Source organism: Schistocerca gregaria, chromosome 1, assembly GCF_023897955.1.
Source record: "Schistocerca gregaria isolate iqSchGreg1 chromosome 1, iqSchGreg1.2, whole genome shotgun sequence".
Taxonomy (NCBI): Eukaryota; Metazoa; Arthropoda; class Insecta; order Orthoptera; family Acrididae; genus Schistocerca; species Schistocerca gregaria.
In genome coordinates this window covers 789,324,206-789,340,373 of record NC_064920.1, presented here as the reverse complement: position 1 = coordinate 789,340,373, position 16,168 = coordinate 789,324,206, and the positions used below count along the sequence as shown (strand labels likewise).

Here is a 16,168-nt window from a genome sequence, read left to right as displayed (position 1 = left end):
AATTTTAACTCACCTTTAAGAGAGTCCTTATTCTTGTATATCGCAATTTGTTACGAATATTTTGAAAAAATCCATTGAAAGCATAGAATGGTTCAACATCATTCTCATCTGACAACATAAGACTTAGATCAAAGGGGACATCATATGACAGATCCCCTGCATCTGCAAGAAGTCCTGCATCTGTTAGTAACTTTGCACGTGTTGTTGCAGATAATCTTATGGAAGAACCCTTAGTCTTTAGATGTTGGAGGATGAGTCTCCAATTCGCTGGATCATAGTTAACAACAAAGAGACCTGCAAATCAACAAGAGATTTATTTGTGCTCTCTGACTACCAGATGCAACTTAATCTTTGTGCATGCAAATAATAATAATAATAATAATTGTTATTATTGTTATTTTATAAACGCCCAGATAAGATGTGGTTCAAACGGCTCTAAGCCCTAGACTTAGAATTACATAAACCTAACTAACCTAAGGACATCACACACATGCAAGCCCGAGGCAGGATTCGAACCTGCGACCGCAGCAGCCGTGTGGTTCCGGACTGAAGTGCTTAGAACCACTAGGCCACAGCAGCCCGCCCAATAAAGTATGCAGGTTGACACCTACAGAAGCCATAAAATAGTAGACAGGTCCCATTTTGAGACACTTCTGATGCTGAATACTTCAATTATTATTCTGTTGATGCTTATGCATTGATCCCTATCACAAATCACTTGATTCAGGATGATGGTAAGTCATTCTTAGACAGCATTAACCTAGGTGGTAACCAATCAACTAATGTCAAAGACATCACTGAACCAATGGATTCTGGGGAACTCACTCCTGCATGCCACTGACTAAAAGGAAAGAAAGTGCCATATTTTGCTACCTTCAACATTAACTCAATCTTCAAAACTGAAAAATTGAAACATATTACAGATACCCTGGCCAAACAGAAAATCATTATAACAGTGTTACAAGAGACCAGATACACAGATGAAGCTGTGTTTGAATCAGAAGGATATCAGATTCTGAATAGAAATCCAGGCAAGAGAATAATGAAGACTTTTCCTCACCTTAGACAGGTTTTATAATCAACTAGTGACCCACCCCAGATTCATATAGGTAGCACTAACTATCTGATGGCTTGTCTGGCATAGTGATAATTTTGTGGGCCACTGCATGGAGCTATGATTAAAGTTCAGAGAAAAAGGTCAGGCAACTGATTAACATAACTATAATACAATTGAAAAAATTTAAGCAGTACATGCCAGGAAGATCCTCAGGAGGCATGAATATTAGGTTTTCCATAGTTAGTTTGTCTTTTTAGTGAGATCTCATGGCAGTGATGGCAGCTACCACTCAGTCCACTCTGAATCAGTGTATCTATTAGTGAAAATCATATTAAGATTCCTACAGTGGTTCATAAGATTAGCCTTCTCATACAGGCAGGAGAACACAATGGGAGATTTGAATTTATATAATGTACATAGGAAGAAGATATGTATAGATTTGGGTAATAATAGTTTTGTGTGGCTGAATGGCGTAGTGCAAGTCTTTCAATTAGATGTCATTTCAAGTCCATACTGAACAACATTGACTTGGTCCATGATGATGCACAGGCAGTGGAAAATGTCATGGTGTCAGCAGAGAACCATTGCTGCTACATGGAGTTGTGAAGATCAAATGAAATCTCTCAGTCACACAGCAACTACCTGTGCTGTGAGTTCTGCTATTCACTACTAGCTGTCAATGGCATCATTTTCACTTGAATCATTATAATTCAGCCAATTTGCATGGAATACTTCCAAATTACATACATAATACACACAAACCTTACTCACAAATTGGTCTGCCTGTAAGGAAAAACTGTTTCAAAACTGAGATCAGTATGAACATACAGACAGAAGTGAGCAGGGCACTTCAGTTTATATATTTAGTATTAAAGAAATGCTGGAAGCCATCACTGACTTCAGATCCAAGAACAGTAGGCTTTCAACACTTTCTTTCAGGGGAGCAAATAAGATATGTGGTCAAAGTATAAGCCCCCAGGAATGAGAATAACAGAACAGATCCACAGAATGTAAAAGAATTTTGGGGAGACATGGAGGAGACATTATTCAAGATTCCAACCAAAAATGTTGTACTTCTTGCAGACTCCAGTGCTTTATTCAGGAAGAAGAAAATTCAGTAAGATCATTGGGATCTATGCTATTTTCTATACGAGTAAAGACTTGGATTTTTTTTCTGATTATCTTTCAGATAGTTTTGTTAAATGTATCAAGTGAAAACAGTTTGCAATATGCAGAAGTGTTGTAAGAACTGTGGAGAGAGGAATCAATAGTTGAAAAGTGTGTGGCAGTCAGTGGCAGGTGGTGTGGTATGGAAACAAGTACTGTGTGTAGTAACGGTGTGCGAATTGAGCTGGATTACATAAACTGTGAATTTAATATTGCCCATTTTCTTGACTATGGTATATGGTAAAACACTAACTATGACTGTTTTCACAGGAATAGTGTTATTATGAACCATGAATATTAACAGTAGATGGACTTTCTAACTTCACAATTGGCAAGTTATAGCAAATGGAGTGTTAATTTAAACATGTCATGTGGACTGTGCCAACTATCATGTGTGAAAGTTGCAGCTGAACTAATATGACCTTCAGATGCTGCATAAGCAGTTACTTTGTTCTGGCCTATGACAAATGGATGCTACACAACTTATTACCACCACCAGCCAAAACAGGATGTAAGGAAAGAGGAAATTTTCATGCCAAGAATACGACTGGATGAACTTATAGGATTCATATCAGCAACTTCAAACTGCTTCTACCACTGTCGCCACAGCATGCTGATCCAGAACAGCTAAGACTCAAAGCCATTTCTTTCTTCAAGATACACAATTGTAACCAATTTAATTATTTCATGATTTGTAATACACTCCTGGAAATTGAAATAAGAACACCATGAATTCATTGTCCCAGGAAGGGGAAACTTTATTAACACATTCCTGGGGTCAGATACATCACATGATCACACTGACAGAACCACAGGCACATAGACACAGGCAACAGAGCATGCACAATGTCGGCACTAGTACAGTGTCTATCCACCTTTCCCAGCAATGCAGGCTGCTATTCTCCCATGGAGACGATCATAGAGATGCTGGATGTAGTCCTGTGGAACGGCTTGCCATGCCATTTCCACCTGGCGCCTCAGTTGGACCAGCGTTCGTGCTAGACGTGCAGACCGCGTGAGACGACGCTTCATCCAGTCCCAAACATGCTCAATGGGGGACAGATCCGGAGATCTTGCTGGCCAGGGTAGTTGACTTACACCTTCAAGAGCATGTTGGGTGGCACGGGATACATGCGGACGTGCATTGTCCTGTTGAAACAGCAAGTTCCCTTGCCGGTCTAGGAATGGTAGAACGATGGGTTCGATGACGGTTTGGATGTACCGTGCACTATTCAGTGTCCCGTCGACGATCACCAGAGGTGTACGGCCAGTGTAGGAGATCGCTCCCCACACCATGATGCCGAGTGTTGGCCCTGTGGTCCTCGATCGTATGCAGTCCTGACTGTGGCGCTCACCTGCACGGCGCCAAACACGCATACGACCATCATTGGCACCAAGGCAGAAGCGACTCTCATTGCTGAAGACGGCACGTCTCCATTCGTCCCTCCATTCACGCCTGTCGCGACACCACTGGAGGCGGGCTGCACGATGTTGGGGCGTGAGCGGAAGACGGCCAACGGTGTGCGGGACCGTAGCCCAGCTTCATGGAGACGGTTGCGAATGGTCCTCGCCGATACCCCAGGAGCAACAGTGTCCCTAATTTGCTGGGAAGTGGCGGTGCGGTCCCCTACGGCACTGCGTAGGATCCTACGGTCTTGGCGTGCATCCGTGCGTCGCTGCGGTCCGGTCCCAGGTCGACGGGCACCTGCACCTTCCGCCGACCACTGGCGACAACATCGATGTACTGTGGAGACCTCACGCCCCACGTGTTGAGCAATTCGGCGGTACGTCCAGCCGGCCTCCCGCATGCCCACTATACGCCCTCTCTCAAAGTCCGTCAACTGCACATACGGTTCACGTCCACGCTGTCGCGGCATGCTACCAGTGTTAAAGACTGCGATGGAGCTCCGTATGCCATGGCAAACTGGCTGACACTGACGGCTGCGGTGCACAAATGCTGCGCAGCTAGCGCCATTCAACGACCAACACCGCGGTTCCTGGTGTGTCCGCTGTGCCGTGCGTGTGATCATTGCTTGTACAGCCCTCTCGCAGTGTCCGGAGCAAGTATGGTGGGTCTGACACACCGGTGTCAATGTGTTCTTTTTTCCATTTCCAGGAGTGTAGATTATCCCTTAACGTTTCTCTCTATAAATAAAAGTAGTGTATTGTAAAGTCTGTTCACCTTCAGTGTTTGTTGATCCCACCCCTGACAGTAGTTATTGCCATCATTTATTTGTTTTTGCTTTTCACTGTATTTGTAGTATTCATTTCACATGTTGTACATGGCTTTTAGAAGAATGTGTTTTGATTTGTATATACAGTAATTTAGGCAGGAGAATTTATGTGCTGCACTGTGAAATGTGACCAAGGCATCTGCCATTGAAGTTACACTGACCCATAACAAAGAAGTAGCTTATTCACCATTGGTTCAAGTTAGCATATTGGAGGGAACTTTGAATCTGACAGTTGTCAAAGTACGCGATCTTTGTTTACATGCCACTTAATGTCATATTCCTATTCATTCACGTTTAGGTGCAAATTTATCTGGATTTAACTGTTACTGGTAAGCAAAATTACAGTACACTGTATCATTATTTATCAAATTAGCTTCATATTGATGTACTGTTTTCCACTATCAAAGGAGTTTATTATCAGGCTTTTAACAGGATTTGGAAACTTCTCATATAAAAATGTGCTTTTGAAGTTTCGTGAAGTAAAACAGGTTCGTGGGGTTTACACAATATTAATTTTCTTCATGCAGTTTTTCTTTAAACGTTTTCTGATTGCAAACTCACGGTCATAGTAAATCTTCAAGAACTATTTTCTTCACAGTCAAGAGCAGTTAAAAGATACATTTATTGATGGTGAAAGGAAAAACTTTGCTGGAGAAAAGAAATAGACATGCATGTTAGTCTGCAGAAGGAGGTAAGGCAACCAAAGAATGTCAGGAAGTGTGAGTCATTTGATGTTATCAGAAAATACTATAAATCTAAAAAACTTTCAAGAAGCAAGAAAAAACACTACCAAAACTATCAGGAATCTCAAGAACAAATATGAGAAGGAACACTTAACTCAAATAGAAGAGGACTTCTTAGAGAACAACATGCTAAACTTTCATAGCAGATTCAAGACTAACTTAAACAGGTATGACCCCCAAACCTCAGCTGTAAGAACAAGAAAGGAGAGGTAGTATGCTGGCATGGAAACAATTAAATTTTGGTTGAGTACTTTGAAGTGCTCCTAAACTGTGAAGCTGTATCTGAGGCATTCAGCTACAAGTAGAAACAACCAAATCTTAACTCAGAACACCAACTGTAGAGGAGCTTAGAAGCATAATAACTACCTTGAAGAATAGTAACACTACAGTGGAGGATGGTGTACAGTCCACTATCTGTTTTTGGGGATTTCCTGGTCTGATTTATTAAGAATTCATTAAAAATTGAAAGGTTTCTTTCATGTTCAAAATTATTGTCTGTCCACATTGCTGCACCCATGGCCTACATGCTAGAACCAGTCTGTGTTTCAGGCCAGAAGTGGTTTGCAGCTGTCAAAGCATGCTTTGTGAGTGGTGTCTGCAATGTCTGATAGGAAGTGTGGGAAAGATATCACTAGTGGCTTCAGGAAATATGAATGGAGTTAAAGAGATTGCTTTCTCATCCTCTGGGCTGACAGCAAGGACCTTTCCTTCACTCTCTTATCCTACTTTTGGCCTTTGGTCCACTTCAGGTCAGCTGCAATGAGTCCTACAGAGGGTTGGTGGCATTTACATCATTCCCAGGTGTGTTCCATGTATTCCGTTAATCATAATATATTAAGTTATTACTGACTAAAACTTGTTTTTCTATTCAATTTGACAATGGATGCACACCTTTACAACAATCCTATTGATCAATGTCACTCAGTTTCCCACTCACTGTACAGTTTTGGTGACAGCATAGTGCGAGACCCCAATCTTTGGTTTTCATGGCTAAATGCTGTGGAGGCCAACTGTGCTGCTGGTCAGTTATAACAGGTCTGGGCACAGCTTAGCCATGGCTAGCTTTTACCCATCTAAGTCTGGGCAAGAGCCATGTGTTAGCCAGCAAGATGTAGTCACCTCCTTCGACCACAGCTTGTCACGGGTCATACCATCACACCACCACTGAACAGTTAGAGACTTGGCTTCATGGTGGGACATATTTGCTTCATCACCACCATCTTAGCACTGCTATTTCCTTGAGGTTCATGGGCTCCTCACCATATATGAGATATTGTGGCACCATCTCAATGTTCCACATATAATATAAATGTCATTCATCTTGCTGATGACCTGCCAGTAGAGGACATTGAGAACATTGAAATCAAGCAGAATAGGAGAGTTGTTTTGGCTTTACAGGTTGTACATTACAGAGCATGCAGATCTTTGCTTTGCTTTGTCATGTTCTTTTTAGCTATAAATCTGAGTGTAAACTTGCCTACCACATGCTCACAGCTACAGAGTGGAGCAGAAGGTGGTAGTGAGGACACATTTAAGGTTTTGTGGGAACAGTAAATGCATGCTCCCTGAAGAATTATGCATTGGCAGGAGAATTACAATGATAAAAGGCAACACAGTCAGTGCTAAAAACCGATCTGAGTGCCTGAAGGGGCCATGGTGAGGCTAGTGCAGCTGCCACCCTACAATGTAATGTAGTAAATGGTTTTCTAGTTGATACTTTCATCTCTCTCTTTCAAGTAAACCAATTGAGAGTACATTTTTTGCTGTATGTACAAATTTTGGACTATTTGTTCATGGCTGGATGGATTCCAGCTGAATGCAGTGTGCTTGATGCTGTAGGATGATACATGCATGTACAGAACATATGTTAAGAAATGCAGAAATATTTGACATACTGGCTAATGGGTTGTCAGAGAGGAACTCAGGCAAGAGAAATACTGAAATAAGTCATCCACATCTACATCTACATCTACATATATACTCCGCAATCCATCATACAGTGCGTGGCGGAGGGTACCTTGTACCACAACTAGCATCTTCTCTCCCTTTTCCACTCCCACACAAAACGAGGGTAAAATGACATCCTATATGCCTCTGTATGAGCCTTAATCTCTCTTATCTTATCTTTGTGGTCTTTCCGCAAAATGTAAGTTGGTGGCAGTAAAATTGTACTGCAGTCAGCCTGAAATGCTGGTTCTCTAAATTTACTCAGTAGCGATTCATGAAAGAACACCTCCTTTCCTCTAGAGACTCCCACCTGAGTTCCTGAAGCATTTCCATAACACCACGAGTCGGTTCTCTGTTTAACTGCTCCAGGTAGTTTTCAGATAATGCACTTAAAAAAATTTGACTGGATTATTTGTCCCTGCCGCCCTTTATAAACATTTGAGTCTCCCAGTCTGTATATGGTAAATTAAAATCTCCACTCAAAACTATAACATGTTCAGAAAATCTACTAGAAATATTTTCCAAATTTTCCTTCAGGTGTTCTGCCACAACAGCTGCTGAACGAGGGGACCTATAGAGACATCCAATTACCATGTTTGAGCCTGCTTTAACCGTGACCTTCACCCAAATTATTTCACATTTCGGATCTCCATCAATTTCCTTTGATATTACTACACTTTTTATCACTATAAACATGCCTCCCCCTTCACTGTCCAGCCTGTCTCTGCGGTATACATTTCAATCTGAGTTTAGAATTTCATTGCTGTTTACATCTGGTTTCAGCGAACTTTCCATCCCTACCACTATGTGAGCATTGTGACTGTTTATTAATGATAGCAGATCTGGGACCTTTCTATAGATGCTCCTGCAGTTTACTATTACCACATTAATATTGTCATTCCCTGTTGCTTTCTGCCTTCTGCTACCTTGTCGCATCTCAGGAGGCCTCTTGTCGGGCCCAGGGAGGGAATTCTCTAACCTAAAAAACTCACATGTGCACTCCACACATACTTCGCTATCCTTGTAGCCACTTCCTGCATGTAGTGCACACCTGACCTATTCAGGGGGACCCTACATTTCTCCACCCGATAGTGTGGAGATCAAGAAATTTGCACCCCAGATCTCTGCAGAATTGTCTGAGTCTCTGGCTGAAGTCTTACACTCGGCTCCAAACCAGAGGACCGCGATTGGTTCTGTGAATGACACTAAAAATAGTTAGCTATGATTCCACCCTGAGAGGGAGGCTTTCTGCCTTCACCAACTCCGCCAACCACCTGTATGAACTGAGGATGACCTCTGAACCCACACGTCAGGAGGCATTGGTGTCAACATGAGCAACAATTTGCAGTCAGGTGCAACCAGTGCTCTCTATCTCCACCGGCAGGGCCTCTTCCACATCTCGGATGAGACCCCCTGGCAAGCAGACAGAGTGAACACTGGCCTTCTTCCTCAACCTTTCCGCTATTTCCCTAAGGGGCTCCATCACCCACCTAGCATTGGAGCTCCCAATCATTAATAAATCCCTCCCCCCGAGTGCCTGATTGGACCTTGCTGAGGGAGCGGCCACATGTCCCCTCACAGGCAGAGCGGGCTTCGCCACATGGCCAGCCTCCACATTGACCCTCCGCCTCATGTGGTGTGAATGCTGTTGAACCTGCCACTCCCCTTGGGGATAGGGTGGCTCAACGACACCTGGTACTCACGAACATGTCTTGACAGCAGGGACCATGGGTGGGTGAAGCATGTAACACCTGGGGTGTACCATGTGATGCACCAGACCCCCCACTGCTGCTACACTCTGAGGCAGCAGCCTGAAGATGGCTGACCACGGCCATCAGCAGGTTCAGCTGTTCGCAAACAGTGGCCAGCTCCTTCTGAGTCTGTACACAGCAGTCACACATCCTATCCACCCTAAAAATTCAACAATTTACTGTAGAGAGTTAAGTAATCAACTTTTAAGAACACTGCTAACTCACTAAAGGCAGCTGATAGCTGATTAAACTGAGGTTACTAGACACTTGTTGGAAACAATGAAAATAAGCATTAACTGCCTCTGGACTGTATTCAAAACAAACTCATAATCTATGGAACACTATTACTAGTACTCGAAAATTAAAGCTTCCTAAAAGCAGAAATACATGGAAAAAGAAGTGACAAGTAAGAAAAACACACTTAATACTTAAATCATGTTGAGTCTTGATCCACTCAGCTAGAACAAAGTTCTAGATCCTCTCCAAGTTCAGGCAAAATGGGTCCTTTGTAAGGCTGAGACCATGAATGGGAAAGTGGGTGTGCCTACTTGCTTAGACAATTTTGGGGTAAAGGTGTTGTAATTCCATGTGGAACTATACTGGTCATTATACAGGAGACAACTGATGAAGAACTACCTCTGACAGGAGGAATGCAATTTCAGAACAACAGGAGACACAAGTCATTCCCAATGAGGGAAGTTTACACAGTCATGCCACCCCTTAGAACTCGAATGAAAAAAAAAGTTCTTGGAGTTTTTCCCAGTTTTTCCCAGTTTCCCCAGTTAAAAATACTCTTTTTGCTGGGGAAAATACATTTTTTCCATGTTAAGTGGCAATATACTTAGCCTTGGAGCTGTAAAACTTATCAATCCTTTGGACGGTACAGGTTTCATTCATCAATGTTGAACTTCCGAGCACTTTTTGAAATGAAACCCAGAAAAAAATGTATTTTGAAAAGTCCTTTGATGTGTGTCAACATGTGCGCTACATATTTTCCTTATATGGAAGTGTAGACATAAATTCCACCAAATATAGTATGGTAGCTACCAAAGCACTGAAATCAAGATTGTGGTGTGCTTTGGTCAGCTAATCATAGTTCATGTCATGTGATCTCACAGACCAATGATAGCAGATATTCAGAGCATACAACATGTAATGTAATCAGCCTAGCAACATCACTGATAAGTAGCTCAATCATATATGTAGAAAGAGTTAAGCTTTATTGTATAATATTGGTACAACTACAAGAAAAGCTAAGCTTTCATGAATAATATTGGTAGTCAAAATTTTTTTCCTTTTTTTTCCTAAGGTTGTGGTTAGGCAGGGTCCCAAGCACAAAGCACTCCATCTTCAGACCACGAGTGGCCTATTGGGACCGTCCGACCGCCCGTGTCATCCACAGAGGAGGATGCAGATAGGAGGGGCTTGGGGTCAGCACACCGCTCTCCCAGTGGTTATGATGGTATTCTTGACCGAAGCTGCTACTATTCAGTCGAGTAGCTCCTCAATTGGCATCACAAGGCTGAGTGCACCCCGAAAAATGGCAACAGTGCATGGCAGCCAGGATGGTCACCCATCCAAGTGGCGACTACACCTGACAGTGCTTAACTATGGTGATCACACGGGAACCGTTGTATTCACTGCGGCAAGGCTGTTGCCTAGGATCCCAAGAGCATAGCTTAAATTGCAGCAACTGAAAATTACTGACAAGTATGATTATTAATTTCATTCCTGTGCACAGAACAGTTTTTGGAGTTACTTGGCTGAATACATGTTGTGTTGAGCACTTCGTCTTTTCTATAGAAAAGACATTTATATGTTAAATTCCTCAAGAATTCACCTCACTCTTTGTTTTGAGGGATGATTATACTTTTTGCCACCTTCTGTAAATGACCCTTTGTTTTGAAGGATGATTATACTTTTTGCCATGTTTATTACATAATTTGTAATCTGTAAAAGAACTAAACTAAATACGGTCTTTTTACCATTTAAGGTATATCTAATACAAATGTGCTAGTAAAGTTTTAAATAATGGTTAAATGGCTGGTCTTCTGAGCCCAAAATGTTTCTAAGTGGCTGGTAGTCAAAGTATGAAGTTCTGAATGAGAGTCAAGCACTCAGTGATTTAAGAAATTCGTAACGTGTTCTCACACATAAAGAAATTCATGCTGTGGAAAGGGAAATTTTGTTTGAAAGTAACACTTCTCAAACCACCATTCACAAGATTTTCCCATGACCTGTTAGAAATGTAAACAGTAGTGTCATGCACATTAAAAGCAGTTTGTTGTTATGAAGTATTGCATAATTTTTGTCCTAAAGCATCTGACACATTTTGCTGAGATGCTCATGTATGAGTACTGTGCTTTGTCTTTGTAAATGACACAATTTTTATTGCTCCACTATTATTCTGCAGCAGTGGGCTTAAGTAAAATTCTTTGCTGGAGTATCGGTTCGTACCAGTTAAAATTACAAAAATTTAACTGAAAGCTAAAACAATGGAAAATTCCTGGTATTCTAAAAAATTATCAGGTTTTTCATGTATTTTTCCTGGGTGGAAAAATCCTATTTTTCATGGATTTCTCAGGTTGTATATATTCGTCAGATCAATTTTCATGTTTGTTGGATACAGAGAGAAGACTTTTATATTCAGAACTAGAGGAATTTGCATGGCTATTTGAAGGAATGCACTAATTGCCAGCATCAGATATGATGTATCATAAAACTCTGGAGAATACTAGACTAATAGTACAAAAGCCATATTGAATCCACTGTCATTTACAGTCTGTTGCAGAGGAAAGTATGTAGCAACAATTAGGTGCTGGAAGCTTTCAGCCATCCTACAGTCCTTGGGCATCACCTACAGTAATATTGCCAAAAAAGTCAAATAAATGTCTTTGTGTGGATCTCAAGCAGTGAACAGGGTGACCATTCTTGACACATAGCAGTCATACTAAAGAATCAAAGGAGAAAACAGACTATGAGGTGATATATGGATGATCATTGAATTCTCCATTGGAGCTGTGAAAGTTTCTGCTAGGTATCAGTTGAAATGAGTTAAAAACTTGGTTCAAACACTTAGAATAGCCTAGTGAAAGGTCCAGCAGAGTAATTTCCAAGCAACTGTCAAACAGGTGCAGAGAGCCATGTTATCACTTTATAAGTAACTGGATTTTGTTGTGGAACCTTGTCATCAAAAAGAGAAAAACAAAAAAATTCTCACCACCCTATAAATGGCCATACCAAATTACATCCTTCAAGTTCCCAGTCAATGCTGAAATTTGGTTGGTATATTGCTCTGTAATTGTCCACAGGGATAGGCTGAAATTTTATCACAGATAAGCAGTTCCGACCACCTCACTGTTTACATGGAGTCAAACACAGTACTTTTAAGAGTGTTAGGAAGTGGAAAATTCTGCCCCCAGCGCCACATTATTATACACTGCATTCCAGGCATCAATATGCTCAGCAGTTGCAAGACTGAGTATGGTACTTTGTAATTTTTTTTTTTAGCTTGCAATGATTTTTGGTAAGTAAATACAAAATAATCCCCCAGGCTTGTGATTCATGGTTGTCAACCATCGAGTGTGCAATCTGATCATAATAATTCTTCAATTTTGTCTTCACACTATGATCTATCCCATCTTCTGTCAACTTTCCTATTCAGAATTCCACCAGGATTTTTTGAACTGCAGCTTTATACCCTTCACACTTTTAGAAGTTTACCACCACAGTGTACCACTTCCTTATTCACATTCATGAATAAATATAGTAGATATTCCCTTCCACATTGCTAATCTACCAGTATCAGCCATTCTCCTCTCCAGGACAGTGAGCATATCCCCATCAAATGTCTTGCTTTGCTCACTTATCATTCAGCATTTCTTGTGTTTCTGTTTTGAGTAATAGATAAGCACGACATAACTTGAAATTTTGTATGAAGTATACACAAAAAATTCTATTCAAGTTTGCTTGATAGTACAAAACTCGTTAAAGAAAGACAGCTGCTAGTTTCATCAGTGTCTATTGTCACAATAAAAGTGTAATTAAACGTTTCTAAATCTTATTTAACTAACACATTTTGTATTATTTTCTAGTTACATAGACACGATCTAGGCCTAAATTTTCTGAGTTATAAACATTTAGAAACCCTACCAAACACGCTTGATAATGTAAATTGTCTATAAGCAAAGTAATTACTAATTCTACATCTACATCTACATGACTACTCTGCAATTCACATTTAAGTGCTTGGCAGAGGGTTCATCGAACCACAATCATACTATCTCTCTACTATTCCACTCCCGAACAGCGAGCGGGAAAAACGAACACCTAAACCTTTCTGTTCGAGCTCTGATTTCTCTTATTTTATTTTGATGATCATTCCTACCTATGTAGGTTGGGCTCAACAAAATATTTTCGCATTCGGAAGAGAAAGTTGGTGACTGAAATTTCGTAAAAAGGTCTCGCCGCGACGAAAAACGTCTATGCTGTAATGACTTCCATCCCAACTCATGTATCATATCTGCCACACTCTCTCCCCTATAACGTGATAATACAAAATGAGCTGCCCTTTTTTGCACCCTTTCGATGTCCTCCGTCAATCCCACCTGGTAAGGATCCCACACCGCGCAGCAATATTCTAACAGAGGACGAACGAGTGTAGTGTAAGCTGTCTCTTTAGTGGACTTGTTGCATCTTCTAAGTGTCCTGCCAACGAAACACAACCTTTGGCTCGCCTTCCCGACAATATTATCTATGTGGTCCTTCCAACTGAAGTTGTTCGTGATTTTAACACCCAGGTACTTAGTTGAATTGACAGCCTTGAGAATTGTACTATTTATCGAGTAATCGAATTCCAATGGATTTCTTTTGGAACTCATGTGGATCATCTCACACTTTTCGTTATTTAGCGTCAACTGCCACCTGACACACCATACAGCAATCTTTTCTAAATCCCTTTGCAACTGATACTGGTCTTCGGATGACCTTACTAGACGGTAAATTACAGCATCATATGCGAACAGTCTAAGAGAACTGCTCAGATTGTCACCCAGGTCATTTATATAGATCAGGAACAGTAGAGGTCCTAGGACGCTTCCCTGGGGAACACCTGATATCACTTCAGTTTTACTCGATGATTTGCCGTCTATTACTACGAACTGCGACCTTCCTGACAGGAAATCACGAATCCAGTCGCACAACTGAGACAATACCCCATAGCTCCGCAGCTTGATTAGAAGTCGCTTGTGAGGAACGGTGTCAAAAGCTTTCCGGAAATCTAGAAATACGGAATCAACTTGAGATCCCCTGTCGATAGCGGCCATTACTTCGTGTGAATAAAGAGCTAGCTGCGTTGCACAAGAGCGATGTTTTCTGAAGCCAAGCTGATTACGTGTCAATAGATCGTTCCCTTCGAGGTGATTCATAATGTTTGAATACAGTATATGCTCCAAAACCATACTGCAAACCGACGTCAATGATATAGGTCTGTAGTTAAATGGATTACTCCTACTACCCTTCTTGAACACTGGTGCGACCTGCGCAATTTTCCAATCTGTAGGTACAGATCTATCGGTGAGCGAGCGGTTGTATATGAGTGCTAAGTAGGGAGCTATAGTATCAGCGTAATCTGAAAGGAACCTAATCGGTATACAATCTGGACCTGAAGACTTGCCCGTATCAAGCGATTTGAGTTGCTTCGCAACCCCTAAGGTATCTACTTCTAAGAGACTCATGCTAGCAGATGTTCGTGTTTCAAATTCTGGAATATTCCATTCGTCTTCCGTGGTGAAGGAATTTCAGAAAACTGCATTCAATAACTCCGCTTTAGCGGCACAGTCGTTGATAACAGTACCATTGGCACTGCGCACTGAAGGTATTGACTGCGTCTTGCCGCTTGTGTACTTTACATACGACCAGAATTTCTTCGGATTTTCTACCAAATTTCGAGACAATGTTTCGTTGTGGAACCTATTAAAGGCATCTCGCATCGAAGTACGTGCCAAATTTCGCGCGTCTGTAAATTTTAGCCCATCTTCGGGATTTTGCATTCTTCTGAACTTCGCATGCTTTTTCCGTTGCCTCTACAACAGCGTTCGGACCTTTTTTGTGTACCACGGGGGATCCGTTCCATCTCTTACCAATTTATGAGGTATGAATATCTCAAACTGAGGGCTTTGTATCTCTGTCATTGTATCTCTAAATCAGTACAAAAACAAAAACAACCACACATAAGATCGTTGTGTCTTTTTTGTTTACATACAGCCAATCTCACGTCCTTGACAAATTTAAAACATTCCTTAAACTTAATTATTCTTTTGAAACTGACCACGAGTGAGAAATGTGGGAGCTGTTATAGGGTAGTGAGTGGAGATCGTTGTGTCTTTTTTGTTTACATACAGCCAATCTCACGTCCTTGACAAATTTAAAACATTCCTTAAACTTAATTATTCTTTTGAAACTGACCACGAGTGAGAAATGTGGGAGCTGTTATAGGGTAGTGAGTGGAGGGATTTGTTGCCAATCTTGTAGGAAATACTTTCTCTGGGGAGGATGCAATGGGGAGAACATTGGGAGAACAGAAGAGGCTCACTCCTAGGACTGTAGAGTATACAGTAGGAACATTTTGACTGAGGAATAGGAAAGGAAAATCTGTGCTCTTCAGGCACTGTTGGAGGAAGCAAGGAAGGAACAGACAAGGGTCAAGGGAGATAGGGGAGTGGAGGGTGCTTGGAAACTGGCACCTGGTAGGAGGATAGGAAGAAAGAGAACAAATTCTGATAGTTTTATCATCAACACCAAAAACCGGTATCTACCAATGCCAGAGTTATGTCGAGAAAAGCCTCCGGTACCACAAGGAGCAGGAAATGTGCAGCACTCTTCAACTGAGGCCAAGAACACTAGGAATGTACAAAGTGTTAGGAAGAAGAAACAACTGCTGCTAGGTAGTAGCCATGGGCGAGATAAAAGCCCTCAGTTACAAGAAGATTTAGGGGCAATATACCAGGCCACCAGTACCTTCAATCCAAATGCAGGAATAAGTCATGTGATAGAGGACATTATGTAAGGACTTTACAAAAGAGGACCATGTAGAGATAGTGGTTGGGGTAGGAAACAGTTTGGACAGGGATGGCACATATGACATAGGTGGTGACCTGGACAAGATACCTTCCCTGTCTCATGGCACCAACCACACTTTGATGGAGCTGTCCAGAACCGTGCGACTGCTACGGTCGCAGGTTCGAATCCTGCCTAGGGCATGGATGTGTG

The 16,168-nt window shown here is 41.6% G+C and overlaps 1 protein-coding gene across 1 annotated transcript in view; it reads right to left on the bottom strand.

Annotated features, from left to right (window-relative positions):
- LOC126269609 (thyrotropin-releasing hormone-degrading ectoenzyme-like) overlaps positions 1 to 16,168 on the bottom strand; it is a 253,127-nt gene that overhangs the window by 87,565 nt on the left and 149,394 nt on the right. The window contains exon 14 of the mRNA XM_049974005.1: positions 14 to 294. Coding sequence (XP_049829962.1) covers positions 14 to 294 — 281 coding nt within the window. The remainder of the gene's footprint in view (positions 1 to 13; positions 295 to 16,168) is intronic.